Source organism: Phacochoerus africanus, chromosome 6 (genome assembly GCF_016906955.1).
Source record: "Phacochoerus africanus isolate WHEZ1 chromosome 6, ROS_Pafr_v1, whole genome shotgun sequence".
NCBI lineage: Eukaryota > Metazoa > Chordata > Mammalia > Artiodactyla > Suidae > Phacochoerus > Phacochoerus africanus.
Window position 1 is genome coordinate 117,677,341 of NC_062549.1, and position 14,770 is coordinate 117,692,110.

General features: G+C 38.5%; 1 protein-coding gene and 1 pseudogene across 2 annotated transcripts in view; one reads left to right on the forward strand and one right to left on the reverse strand.

Annotated features, from left to right (window-relative positions):
- Positions 1 to 14,770, reverse strand: part of SLC30A7 (solute carrier family 30 member 7) — an 83,513-nt gene that overhangs the window by 16,724 nt on the left and 52,019 nt on the right. For both annotated transcript variants that reach the window (XR_007135602.1, XM_047785173.1), the window contains exon 9: positions 4,503 to 4,593. Coding sequence is in view for 1 of the 2 variants with exons in the window: in XM_047785173.1 (XP_047641129.1) it covers positions 4,503 to 4,593 (91 nt within the window). In the remaining variant the exon portion in view is untranslated. The remainder of the gene's footprint in view (positions 1 to 4,502; positions 4,594 to 14,770) is intronic.
- LOC125130155 (uncharacterized) lies at positions 104 to 200 on the forward strand (annotated as a pseudogene).

Consider the following 14,770-nt stretch of genomic DNA (forward strand, 5'->3'; position numbering starts at 1 on the left):
TATTATATATATAATGATAAATATTATATGGTATATACATACTATATATAATGAATAAATACTATATTATATATTATATATATAATGAATAAAAACAATTCTGGTGTTTACTTTGGCAGCACACATACTAAAATTGGAATGATACAGTAAGACTCTTATGCAAGAATGACACACAAATCCATGAAGTGTTCCATATTTCTGTGGTCATCATTTCACAATGTATATGTACACTGCACACTTTAAATATGTACACTTTTTATTTATCAATGTTGCCTCCTTAAAGCTGGAAAAAAATAATAAGGGAAGCTGGAAAAACAACAACAAAAACACAATTTCAAAAACCCAGACAAAAATGAATACATTTCTGGAAATACCGAGAATGCCATAACACAAGAATAAAACCAGAAAATGTGAAAGGGCCTTAAAAACTGAAGAGGTAATAAAAGTTATCTTTCATAAAGCCCCAGCCCTAAAGGGAAAACTTCTAAGAAATGTAACATAAACTCTAAGTTTTTCCAGAAAACAGAAGAGAGATGCTACCTTATGTAAGAAATAATCTTGATCCCCAACCAAAGATAGTAAATTATAAGCTAATGTTTCTTATGAATTAAATAAGCTAAATCCAACAGTTAATTAAAAAATAACATATCATGACTAAGTTGGGTTTATCTTGAGAGGGAAAGAATAAACATCAGAGACTCCATTACTGTTATTCTTCAATTAATGAAGGAAGCAAAGGAGAAAAATCGCATCGTCATTTCAGTAAAAGCATTCCAATTTTTTAATAAAATCCAACCCAATTTATGATTAGAAGGCCATGTCCTTAACTTAATAAATGCTATTTACCAAAAGTTTACAGAAAACATTTAAGGAAAAAATGTTAGATGCATTCCCTTGGAGATCAGGAAAACCTTTACCAGGACGCCCAAATCGCTGTTGTTGTGGAATACTCTGCACTGATCTGGAGGAGAGGATCTAAGATCAGCACCCAGAGGTTAAAGACTCAGTGTAAAAAGATGTTGGCACCAATGATCGCAATTTAAAAGAGAAAGAGGTTACTCTGTGCAGGCGTTAACTGCCGTCCCTGGGAAATGGTCAAGAAGCTGGTGACTACCTGAATGTTGCGGAGGAGGAGATTCTTGCAACGGACAGAAGTCTGGACCAAGGGAACAGTAAGGTCTATTTGCATCCTGTGAGTCTCTGATCCTTAAGTAATCTATTTGGGATGTTAATCCCAAATAAGAAAAATGTGAACTTAGATCTATCAAAAATATGTACCTTTATCAGAAATGTGATGAATGTAGGATTACTTTCTATAAACTCTAAGACACTTGGTGGGAAATTTGAGACAACACCCACTGTTCCTTTTAAAATAACTGCTTTCACTGGGGAAAGAGGTCAAAAGGACTTTCTCCTCCTCCTTCAGGTCTCCCAAGACACAGTGGTTTTGAACCTGATGTCCTTCCACATTTTTCGAAAGAGCATTCTCCTGGAAAGGTGTGCTGGGAGTGAAACAACCACCTCTGAATAGGTATCTTCTTCCTCTACAGAAATAGCAGCACAAGTACATTCTTGCAGTTACGCTAACGCACAGATTGAAGAATGATTCCCATGGAAACTGGCTTTAACTTTCCTCAAATTAAAAACTGTGGCGTGTAGACAGAGATGAAAATCGGTGCTGCATTTCCCTCTCTGACAGTGTGGGGTAGTGGAAAGAGCATGAGCTTTAACGTCAGAGTGAGAGGGATTAGGATCCCAGCTCAGCCGCTAGCTTGGATGAGTTACTTAAGTTCTCTGAGCCTCAACTTTACTCAGTTTTCCTAAGGAAGGGAAGATGAAACCTACCCTGTATGGTTAATGTGAAGAACAGAAACAATGGATGTAAATCCCCTAGTATAGGCGCCAGCTTACAAGAGGCATTCAATCAATTGCCCCTTTCTCTTCCACAATTGTGCTGACTGGTGCGACCTTAAAACCATAACCACGAATGTGACATGGGCCACACTTGACTTTCCGTATCTCAAAAAAACTGTGCTACACCTTCTCTTCTTTCCTCTGGTCTCCGAATTTCTCTCCAGGATTACACCAGCCTTATAAATCATAGAGAAAACAGAAGTAAACGGAAAAATCCCTTATCCTACACCACCAGGTCCACGAGTCAAGCCTCATCCATTTCGGCACTTTCTGCCTCCCTCAGGGAATACAGGACCCCTGGCTCCTGTCTACACGGTGCTTTGGGTTCTATCCTTTTTATCTTCTCAAGGAATTCATTCCTTCCACACATAACCTCCTTCACTACCATAGCATCACTTTCTTCCTTTCAGTTGGACTGTTCCCATCAGTAACATACTCCAGGACTGCCCTGCGCGATACAGAGGTCACTAGACACATGACGAAATACATGAAAAGGAAACGAAATTTAAAAATCAGCTGCGCTAAGCCGTACTTTACCTGCTCAACAGCCACGTGTTCCTTGTGACTCCCAGATTGGAAAATGTAAATTATTGAACATTTCCATTATTGGGGAAAGTTCTATGGGATGCTGTTTTGTTTTGTTTTGAATTTAACTTTGTTGGAGTATAGCTGACTTAGAGGGATGTATCAGTTTCAGGTGTACAGCAAAGTGAATCAGTCGCACATATAAAGGTACCCATTCTTCCTCCCTCCCCGTAGAGATGATGACAAACTATTGAGTACATTTTCCTGTGCTACACAGTGGGTTCTCATTAATCATCTCTTTTATACAGTAGTAGGGTGTATGCATCATTTCCACCCTCCGCCCAATGGCTGGATGCCGTTTAAAGTATTTTATTTTAAAAACAGATTCCCTCACTCTTGTTGCTACATTCATAGCCAAGCTAGCAGCTCACGTCTCTGCTCCCTTTAACAAAAACACTTCTTTAAAGAACTGTCTGTAACCACTATCTCTATTTTCCCAATCCCTTTCCCCCTTAGTTTACTCAAATCATGCTTCCTCCAAACTCTACCGAACAGGCTCTTATCAAGGCCATTCATGACAGTCACGATGCCAGCCACAGATCACTTCTCTGTTCCCACGTGGACTGCCTCACAGAAACATTTGGCACAGTGGATGACTTCCCTCTTTTTTAACTTCTTAGTGGTTTTCCAGCTCCCTTTCCCTGTCTCTCCCACCTGTGCTCTCAATCTGGAGTTGAAAGTTGAGCTAAAGAATAGAGCTTAATTCCTCCAGGGTAATCTCTACAGTCCTAATGTTTTAAATGCTATTCATGTATTGCTGACTCTAAACTCCCTCTAGTTCTAATCTGCCCCTAAAATTCCAGATTTGCAAATCCAACTATTTAAGGGACCTTTCCCCTAGAGGTGGAGGAGGCTTTTCATTTTTAACACATGCAGAAGAGAGGTTTGGATTTGGGAGGATTTTCTACCCTTACACCTGCATCACACTCAACAAATGGTATTAGCACCTACCTAGCTGTTTTTTCTTAACACCTTTCCTTCTCCCTGCTAATATAACCCACCTCCAAACCCACATCCAAAATATCTACTTTGCTCCATGGTCACTGTTACCACTGTAGTCCAAGCCATGATGTTTCCATGTAGATGATAACAGCCTCTTAACCGGTTTTCTTTGCTTTCATTCTCCCTAGAATTTATTCTATAATAGCAAGCAGAATAAATTTTAAAAAACAAATTTTATGTCACTCTCCCTGCCTAAAAGCTTTGAATGCTTCCCATTGAATTAGAATTAAATCTAAACCTTTTACTAAGACCAAAACCTCTATCTGACCTGGCCTCCGCCGCTTTGCCAACCTTTCCAGCCACTCTTCCCTTTATTTATTATGTTTTAGCCACAATGTTGTTTTTTTTTTTTCCTCCTGTTTTTCAAACACTAAATTAGTTCCAGCCACAGAACGTTTTGCATTAGCATTATTCTCTGCCTGGAACACTCTTCTCCAAGATTTTCATATGTCTGGATCCTTCTTGTCAATAAGAATTCAGTTTCCTTGAATATGACTTCTTGCTAAATCTAATGTAATCATCCATATCTACCACAGCACTTAGTTTTATTTCTATTATAGGAATCGTCACTGATATTTTCTTATGTATTTATTGCTTACTGCCTGGGTTTTCCCACCAGAGCATAAGTTCTTTGAGAACAGACTGTCTATCCTGTTCACTATTACACCTCTGGTACCTTAGAAGAATGTATGGCCTAAAGGCAGAGCTCAAAAAACATATGTTGAATAAATGTTTACATCATCTGCTACTCATATTTATATTTTAAAAGAGCTGCTTGATTTCTAGACGAGGATAAAAAATTTCGACCACATTTTCTTTAGTGAAGTTCAATATTTTCCGATGATTTTATTCTGGTTTGTGTAAATGGCATTCATGGTCAGCATTCAATCTTAGAAGAAATACTAAATTATATACACATGCTACCCATATTTGTAAAAGTTAAAACCCCTAATAGCTTGGAAACAACTAAAACCCAATGGTTTGGAAGCTTTGAAACTTACCCTCTGATAGCACTGAGGCAGAATATTTTCCAAAAGGGGAGGAGTTCTCTGCATTAATATTCCAACAGACTCTCTTAAAAGAGGAATAACACTATAGAAAAGGAAGACAACGCATTTATTAAGGTCGCATTCTGATCATTCCCATCCTGCAAGGAAGTAATACTATACCTCCTGACAGTAGAATATAATAAGGATTTATCAGAACAATGTAAGGAAAAAGGATCCAGTCATTGTTCCATACTTTCCATGTGACAAATGAGTTATTATTTATAGTAAAAGAGCTAGATACAATGTATCAATGCATGAAACACTAAACTTATACCACTGAATAGTATTGGAGCATTTAAAAATCTAAACACCGTAGTTGTTCAACTGTCATTTAAAATATGACCACAACCCAGCGCTGCCGTGAACTGTGGTGTAGGTTGCAGACGTGGCTCGGATATGGCATTGCTGTGGCTGTGGCCTAGGCCTGCAGCTACAGCTCAGATTAGACCCCTAGCCTGGGAACCTCCATGTGCCGTGGATGTGGCCCTAAAAAGACAAAAAGACAAAAAACTAAAAAATTTTTAAAAATTTAAAAAATAAAAAATGACCTCAAATGGTTTATTTCATTTCCATGAAATAAATTATTATTTATAGATATATTCATAGATAGATTATTATATGCTATATTATACAATCTATTCATAATAGGTTACTCATCCCAGATAATCTACAAAGCATATTATGACGGGTCCATAACATTTATCAAATATGTAAATGCATTTATCTGAACAGTACTGTTAAGGAAAATATTAAAAAATTAATACAGTATATAAGTCCATTTGCCCCAGTATTTTTCCAATCAGATTATATATCAGTCTCCTTTGAATATTTAAAACCATAGAAGCCTGGATAGAACCACAGATCTAGTGAATCAGCACCTCTAGTGGGCCCTAAAGTCTGTATGAACTGATGTAATTAGGGCTCTACTGGAATTTAGAAATTACCGCTTTTGGCTGTTTGGATGATTAAATGCACACAAAACAACAGTGTTATGGGGAGGGCGACTCTACTGCAATAGTTTTCTAAACAAGCTAGAGTCTTGGTTGTTTTCATTTCTGACCTAGCAAATGAGAATTTCTGAGAAAGTTGAGGCATCTCCGTTTTTAACAAGGGGAGGGTGGAGGCACTGTGCTATGCTAGGAGCAGAATTGAGACGGAAGCCAGCAAGAGCTTCGTTCTACTTAACTAACATAACAGCTTAAGCCAGGACTCTCTTTTAAACTTGTAGAAATCTCAAAATCTCCAAAGTAGAACCCCCCCCCTGCCTATAGGGACAGGAGAGAGAGATCAAAACAAAACATATACATTTGAAGGGAGGCAGAAGTTGAAATGTACCTTAAAAGATTAGCGGTACTTCTGCCAGATGGAAAGGAAAGAGAAGATACTGAAGAAGACTCAAAGGACCAGGGACGATGCTTGTCTTGTCCACTATTATAGTCCCCAGGAGGCCTAGTGAAGTGCTGGTCACAAAGTGGGCCCACAATCAATGTCTGTGGGTTAAACGAATGATATGATAGTAGATGGTTTAGACTTTAAAGAAAGGAAGGGCCACAGGGAAGAAATTGGGAGACAGTTCCCATACTTTGTGTCCTGTGCTAAGTACTTGGATAAGGAGGGTTATAAATAGGAACAGAGACAAATAGGAAAACTAAACAGATAGTGAATGATATTGCGATAGTGAGAAACTGCTTTCTGGCTGGATACAATGAAGAAACAGTGAAGCAACACCAAGGGCAAGCCTAGAAAACGGACAGTACCGGGACATGGTAGTAATGAAGATAAAAGCTCAGTGTGGACAAGAGTTTAAGTCACGTTCAAATGAAACTATTCTTCGGTCAGATAGTGATTTACAAACCAAGAATAATTAGGCACCATTCTTCTTTCTTCAAATGACCACAGCCACAGCATATGGAAGTTCCTGGGCCAGAGATTGCATCCGAGCTGCAGCTTCGACCTATGCTGCAGCTGCAGCACTGCCAGATCCTTTAACCCACTGTGCCAGGCCAGGGATCAAACCCATGCCTCTGCAGCATCCCAAGCTGCTGCAGTTGGATTCTTATTTTAACCACTGTGCCACAGAAGGAACTCCAGATACCGTTCTTAATTGCTTTTTCTCCCTGAAAACCCTCATGCTCTAAATCACCAAGTTCTCATGATTTCCCATTCTAAATATGTCTTGGCTCCATCCCTCCCCTTCATTCTATTACATAGGAGATTATTACCATAATCTCCAGACCCACTTGGATTATGACAGTCGCCTCCTAAGTGGTCCCTTGACCTATAGCCTTATTTTCGTAAGTCTACTGTGACAAGCAGCTTCAAAGATGGATCCCAATGAGCCCTGCGTTCCTAATATTCATATGCTTGTATAATCCCCTCCCCTCTGGTGTGAGCTGACCTGCCCACTAGACTTGCTCCTAGTGAATAAAGTGTGGCCAAGGTGACAAGATCTCACTTCGCAGTTAAATGACTCTGGCTTCCATCTCGTTCGCCCTCGTTTCCTGCTCTCTCCCTTGCTTGTTCAAAGCTGCCATTCTGCGAACTGCCCTACGGAGAGTCCCAGGGCAAGAATCAGAGAGATGTTTCTGGAGAGGAACTGAGACCCTCAGTCCAACAGCCCCAAAGAATACAATACTGTCCACATCCGCTTCAGTGAGCTTGGAAGGGGATTCTCCCCCAGATGAGCCTTGCAATGAAGACAGCCCTGGCTGACACCTGGACTGCCATCTTGTGAGAGACCCCACTTAGCCATGCCCGGGTTCCTGAACCAAGGCAAAGATAGTAATGTGTTATCTTAACTATGGGGTCCTGTGCAAGCTGCTTCACATCCATAGATAACTAATATAACCATTCTTTATAAAGCTACTAGACTAACCTATCTAAAATCGGTATCTGACTCTATCCCTTCCTCATTTAAAAAAAAAAAAAAAAATGTTAGGCGTTCCCACTGTGGCTGAGTGGCAATGAACCCGACTAATATCCAAGAGGATGTGGGTTTGATCCCTGGCCTCGCTCACTGGGTTAAGGATCCGGCATTGCCATGAGCTGTGGTGTAGGTTGCGGAGGCGGCTCAGATCCCGTGTTGCTGTGGCTGTGGTGTAGGCCAGCAGCTGTAGCTGTGATTTGACCCTTAGCCTGGGAACTTACATTGCTGCAGGCGTGGCCCTAAAAAAAAGCAAAAAAAAAAAAAAAACCTGTTAAAAACTCCCTACTGCCCAAGAGATTAAGTGTAAACTCTTTCACATGGTATATTTTTTGATCTGCTCTCCTCTAGCTTCACATGTTAAGTCCTCTAGAGCAAACATATTTGCTGTTTCTTCCTCACAGTTTGGCTCATACCATAGCCTCTGACTAGAACGTCCCTAAACTGCCCTTAAGTCTGGCTTCTAGTTCCTTCTTTAAAATAAATCTCAAGTGTCACCTCTTTCAGGGTATAGGCTATCGTCTCTGATCCCAAACTGTCCCCTGAACTGTACAAAATGTGTTCTCTGTGCTCCTGTAAAAAATGTGTGATACCTACAATAAGGTTGGAGGAAAAACGGGTGGAAGGCAATTAGAAACAGTGCTAAGGATTTTGACAGTGAAAGAACCCTGATTATTCCTTCATCTAACCTGAAGGGTAATGTCTGTTTCTATCTACTGTGCTGCTATTAAATAGGTGGTGACTCCCTAGATTGACAAAAAATGCAAAGAAAAACATCGTGGTAAAACAATAAGGCACAATTCAACTATTATGCCATTTTTCTTTCCTTCCTCCCTCCTTGTTTCTCAGGAAAAAGAAAGGATTGCTCATTGAATGTTTTTATATATTTAGCTTCAGTGGTTTTTATGTTTTCCTACTTTCCTTATTGTACTTAGAAAATTGCACAAAAATGGTTCCCCTAGAATAACTAAGAACAAAAAAAAAAAGTATTCTTTTCCTTGTGCCTACTACATTTAGCTATTTTGATAATTTCTTTTTCAATCTTTTATCTCAAGAAACGGCTAATAATGCCTGGAAATATCTGAGGTGGAAAAAAAAAATCACTCGATTGGAAATCATGAGACTTGGGTTTTAATTCTGCCATTAAATAGCTTTAAACAAATAGTCTAACCTTCTGAGCATCAATCTTCTCATTTACAAAATAAGGAAATGGATTAAATATCTAGGCAATTTCTTTCATCTTGATTTTCATTCAATAAGAAAAAAATAGCCGAGCTACAAGGAATACTAGAGAGAGAAGAAACTTGGAAATGAAAGAAAATAGAAGTTGCTTTTTTTTTTTTGGTCTTTTTTTTGTCTTTTTACCATTTCTAGGGTTGTTCCCGCGGCATATGGAGGTTCCCAGGCTAGGGGTCTAATCAGAGCTGTAGCTACCGGCCTACGCCACAGCCACAGCAACGCAACCTACCCCACAGCTCATGGCAACACTGGATCCTTAACCCACTGAGCAAGGCCAGGGATCGAACCCGCAACTTCATGGTTCCTAGTTAGGTTCGTTAACCACTGAGCCACGATGGGAACTCCAGAAGTTGCTTTTATATACTCCACAACAAGAACACAGGACAGCATCACCAAATGAGATATACTTTGCAAACCAATTTAATCCATTACTAATCAGATAATCCTGCAAATGAATTTTATTATGCAGTCAATACAAATAAGCAATTATTCAGCACTATAATGCCTTGCTTGGCACCAGATTTTCTAGAATCAGATGGACTCTTACTGGAGTTGTGGAAATGGAGGCCTAGTGCACCAGAGTTAGCTAAGGACATAGCTAGTGAATAGAAAGGCTAGAATAATTAAAAACAGGTTTTTTGACTCCAATTTTGATAAGTAAAGTCAACAAACATTTACTGTCTGCCTACCCTGTGCCAGGCACCGGAAATAAAAGGATAAATAATACACAATGCCTTACTTCAGAGGAATTCAAAACTACTGAAAGAGCCTGTAGAGTTCAATGGAAATCAGGCAACAAACACTTCAGAACCCACCATTTAGAAGAAAGCCCATAGGGAGTCAAAACAAGTGTCAATGAAGCTTACACTATTTTCATTTCCCATGAACTTTTGATGAACAGGTTTTTTTATTAGTATGTTGACAACTTACTTTTAAATATACTTCTTTTTTAAGCAAGAAATAGATTTATTAAGATAGGACACTTGTGAGAGATGCAAGCGGGCAGGTAAGAAGGCCTCTAAAGATACCTTTAAAAATAAAGACTAGATCTTGAAAAATAAAGTGGGGGAAAGGAATAGAAGAGAACATGGACTCGAAAGCAAGAGCAGGCACACAACTGAGCAATGTTTTACTTAAGCCACAGTGGTAAAATTCCACTTTGCAAATAACTTCAAATGTTTGTTTTGGATTACCAAGGGCTAGTCTAACTTTGCCCCCAAAGAGCTAAAACACAATAAATACAAGATAGTTGAGTCCAATTTATAATAATCCTTAAGGAGATGCTTTAAAACATTAAGGATGCTCCCTTACTGCAGTGTCTTAATAAGCTACCCCAAACAACCTTTGTTCAAATTTTTACATGTGTGACCCATGTGCGTCCCCTCTCAAAGTCTACTACTCTCTTTGTAAAAACAACAATAACAATGAGTACTTCCCTTTTTCTCCTAAAATTTACTTTCACATGTGGCTCTTAGTTTGAGGATTCTAGAACTGGGGAAATTCCATGATCACAGATATTGCACTATTAGAATTAATGGAGAATTTAAGAGATCATCCATTTTAACACTCAATTCCAAATATGTGAGACAGATAAATATTTTAATAAACATAATGTCAGAAGCAAGCATTTATTTTAAAATAACTAAATAAAAGATATAATTGATAATAAAGAAATAATATAGAGAGAGTGTACCAACTGAGGTTTTTTTCTGATTTTTTTGGAATGGTTGCTTACTTAGGTAGAATTATAATAAAATGTTTATATTCAACAGCAGCAAGCATTTCACCAAAGCACATGGAAGCATTACGCTAATTTTCTCCAATAATAATTTTAAAATATTGTTGAGAATTTTAGCTGTTGGAGCTATAACTAAGTCATGGAACTCAGGTGGGGAGAAAAAGATGCTTGCTAAATCACATGTGATAAGCAATGTAGAACAAAAGTCAATTTCTAGAATAATTTCATAGGTTATATAGTTTTATAGGTTATAAAAGTGTAAAAGAAACCTGTAGAAACTCTCTTTTTGCCTTTTAAAATTGTGTTTAGCTCAGGAGTTTGCACCCATATTTTTCTGATTATCTATCGTAATAGGGGATCATAAAACAGATTTTAGCATGGCTCTATCTAGCCATAATGAAAGGATATGGGGAAAAAGACAAACTTAGCAAATTCCTGACTGAGCTAAGACTTAGAGCTGCATCCAAACCCAAAAAGTAAGCATTTGGAAACAATTAGAGGTTCACTTCTGGTTGACTAACTCAATTCTAGCTTTAACAATGAAATACCATTTTCCTAGCATACATAAAAAGAATGAGTCATTAGGCACATGAGTTTACCAGTAAAACATGGTAATAGCTTTATTCCTCAAAAGCTAAAGGTAAATCAAATTTATAATCATATAATCAGAAACATAAAAATTAATATGAAAGCTTAAATGCTACCAGGTTAAATAAGCAGCAGTTAGTTATTACTCCCTATTGCCAGGAACTTTGCAAAGGGAAATATATTCAAATCTTACTTCAAAAGCAGCATTTAGTGAGAGCTGCACTATTTCAACAGTAAATAAAATGATCTAGCAACAATTATAAACAAACCAAAAAGGGTATCTATTATGAAAGCTCTGGAAGAACAGACTAGTGGTCATCGTTATGATTAACATTTTTATTAACAATAAAAAAGTTTCACAGTGTTGAAACTCTTGTTTAGATTGAGAATAAATGTCTATTAATATTAATTAAAACATATGTAGTGATTCAGCTTTTTTGAACTGCCTTATGGGCTACGTCCTCTTACATATTATCAGCAGTCCTTACAAACCACAAACATAAAGATAGCTGTACTTTATAAGAGAACCCATAAATTTGAAGGTCTAGTGTATGTAATATACTCAAAAATGTTCAGCAGACAAAAAAGCCAAAGAAAATTGACCCCTAAAAGTAATATATTCTATATTTAGACATGGGGATCCTAAGGCAAGTTGTAAATATGCAGTCATATTTGCACAAATACCATTATTCCATAGTAAAGAACAATCGCCCAGAATTTCATAAGCCTGCTATAGAACAGATAACCCAAAATCACAGGGATGGTGGCTTACTTTATAATTACACTGAGTTTCTGAAACGTATGGTTTAAATAAATCCATATTTACAGAATACCTACTTTACTCAATAATGGAGATGATAAGATACCCGAAAATACCCCTAGAACTTGGAGCTGAAGTCATGAAAAGGTCACCATTTTCCTTAAACTTCTGGAACTTAGTTATAACACTTAATGCATCTGGTCTTTGGACCAAGAGCATGAGTAAATAATGTCAAATTAGTAAATAGTGATGTTTTTGTTTAGACAACACTTAATTTTTAAAGTATTTTAATAAATGTTTTCGAATTTGATCCACACAACAACCTTAAGTAACTAAGAAAATGTTGGAGGAGTTCCCGTCGTGGCGCAGTGGTTAACGAATCCGACTAGGAACCACGAGGTTGCGGGTTCGGTCCCTGCCCTTGCTCAGTGGGTTAACGATCCTGCGTTGCCGTGAGCTGTGGTGTAGGTTGCAGACGCGGCTCGGATCCCGAGTTGCTGTGGCTCTGGCGTAGGCCGGTGGCTGCAGCTCCGATTCAACCCCTAGCCTGGGAACCTCCATATGCCGCGGGAGCAGCCCAAGAAATAGCAACAACAACAACAACAACAACAACAACAACAACAACAAAAAAGACAAAAAAAAAAAAGAAAGAAAATGTTGGAATCACAGATGTAGACAAGATCATAGCGATCATTTAGGCCAATTCCTTCACATTACAGAGGAGAAAACTGTCTCAGAGAGATTAAGACAACCTGCTCTTTGTTAGACACTGGTGAGCAGCAGAGCTGGATGCCGGAATGCTAAGGCTCTCTGCACTACACCGCAGTGTCTCATCAGGACTGAGTCCTCTGGATCAGAGACCACGCCATATCCTTTTATTTCCAGGGCCCAGCACAGTGCCCCGTGGAATATATTAAAGCGCTTGACACATGTCTGCTGAATTATCCATTTTAAAACTGCGAACATTAGTGGAAGATTATTAAAATGTAGAACAGCTCATGTTGACATGACTTTCAACCCTTAACAACTAAATAACAGCAGTAAAAGAGCTCCTCAGTTCAGTCATTCCCCCAAAAAGCATCTCTAAAAAACAGAAGCAAAAGTATCTTATCCTCTATTCAAGTATAAGTTAGGAAGAATTACACGTAGGCACGAGCAAGCAGCATTCCTAACTCTTGATGTGCAATTTACAATCTGAATAAAGTCTCTTCATTCTCATGAATAAGAAACTAAAATCATACCAGCAACATAAGCGAAAAAAATTACGAAGTGATATTACATATCCATGGAGAACAAAGGTGCAAAGAAATAAGAAAAATGAAGGTGATTCATGATACTATCCTGTCAAGAGGGAGGGAAATGGGGAGAGACAATGGAATTGAAAAAGTAAGAGAGTAAGGAGCTCCACGAGATACACATGCCCATGCCGTTTTGAGAGAAGTTTGGAATAAATCTTATTATTCTTATTCAATACGGGAACATTTGTATTGAAAGATAATGAGTCCTGGAGGAACCTCCCCACTACCTCACTGCAAACAGTGCGTAGGCTGAGACCGACAAAGGCAGGAGATGAAGCTCTGTACAGAGACTGGCATATTTTAAAAGTATAGCAGTAAAGAAACAGGACTTCATTTGGAAAAAACAGATCAGATGGCAAGAAATATTTGTCAGTATTATCAAAATCAACCTAATTATCTGCTTCAGTGATCACAGCTTTTAACTCAGAACAAAAAGGCCTTAAGATCAGGAAAAATCCAAGAGGGATGGGACCAAAGTGCTGAAAAATAACTAGGTTTTTTAACAAGATTATAAGGAACCTGATCTAGACTGGGTCTGTTTAGTTATAAATCCAGCAATTAACACTTAATACAATGCTTGCCATGGGGCAGGTCTGCTCTAGCCTTGAGGTATCTTACCCTATTTAATCTAATATAACAAACTATGAGGTAGGTATTCGATCAGCCCCATTTTAAAGATGGAAAACTGAAGCTCAGGGATGTGCTCAAGGTCACACAGCTAAATGGTAAAAACAGGATTTGAACCCAAGGCAGTTTTGCTCCACAATGAATCCTCTTAACTGCTCTGCAAGACTTCTTGCAGTTAAGGCATCGAGGTGCTTTGTTAGTGCTGCCAAAGCACCTTTGCCTAAAGGAGAGTTCTGACGTTAGGAGAAGCTGGTCTTGAGAGGGTGTAGGAAGCCTGGACCACGAAAACAAATTTAAAAGCTCAGCAGAAGATGAACAGTTATAAGAATATGAATGTTTTCTGCTCTCTGAGAGCTAACTGGTACAGTCTAAAGTTGAGGAGTTCCTGTGGTGGCTCAGGAGGTTACAAACCCAACTAGTATCCATGAGGATGCAGGTTCGATCCCTGCAGCTGCAGCTCTGACTGTACCCCTAGCCTGGGAACTTTCATATGCTGCAAGTGCGGCCCTAAAAAGCAGGCAAGCAAGCAAGCTGAAGAGAAGCAAACCCCTGACACCTAGTTTCTGTTCTAGGCCCATCCTCAATGATAATTTCCAAAGTTACATGTTTGTGAGAAGCAAACCTAACACAGGAAAAGCAAAGCAAAGGAAAAGGTGCTGTTGTTTGTTTACCCAAATTAAACTTAAAATATCACTGTGAGATTTTTTTATTGTAATATCTTGAAGTAGTTTTCTAAGTACTACATTCATTAGATGCTGACTACATTAAAATATTGAGGAACAAACAAGTGCAGGCTATACCTAGTGTGGAGAATTTCAAATTAATTACACACAAATTAACAATGAACATTAAAAATGACTAATTGCAAGGGACTAGTTTTTTCTTTGGCAGAATAAATTAAATTAAAACAGCTAAAATGCTTTCCACATTTTATTTATTTATTTATTTATTTTAAGGGCTGCACCCGTGTCACATGGAGGTTCCTAGACTAGGGGTCTAATCAGAGCTACAGCTGCCAGCCTACGCCACAGCCACACCAGATCCAAG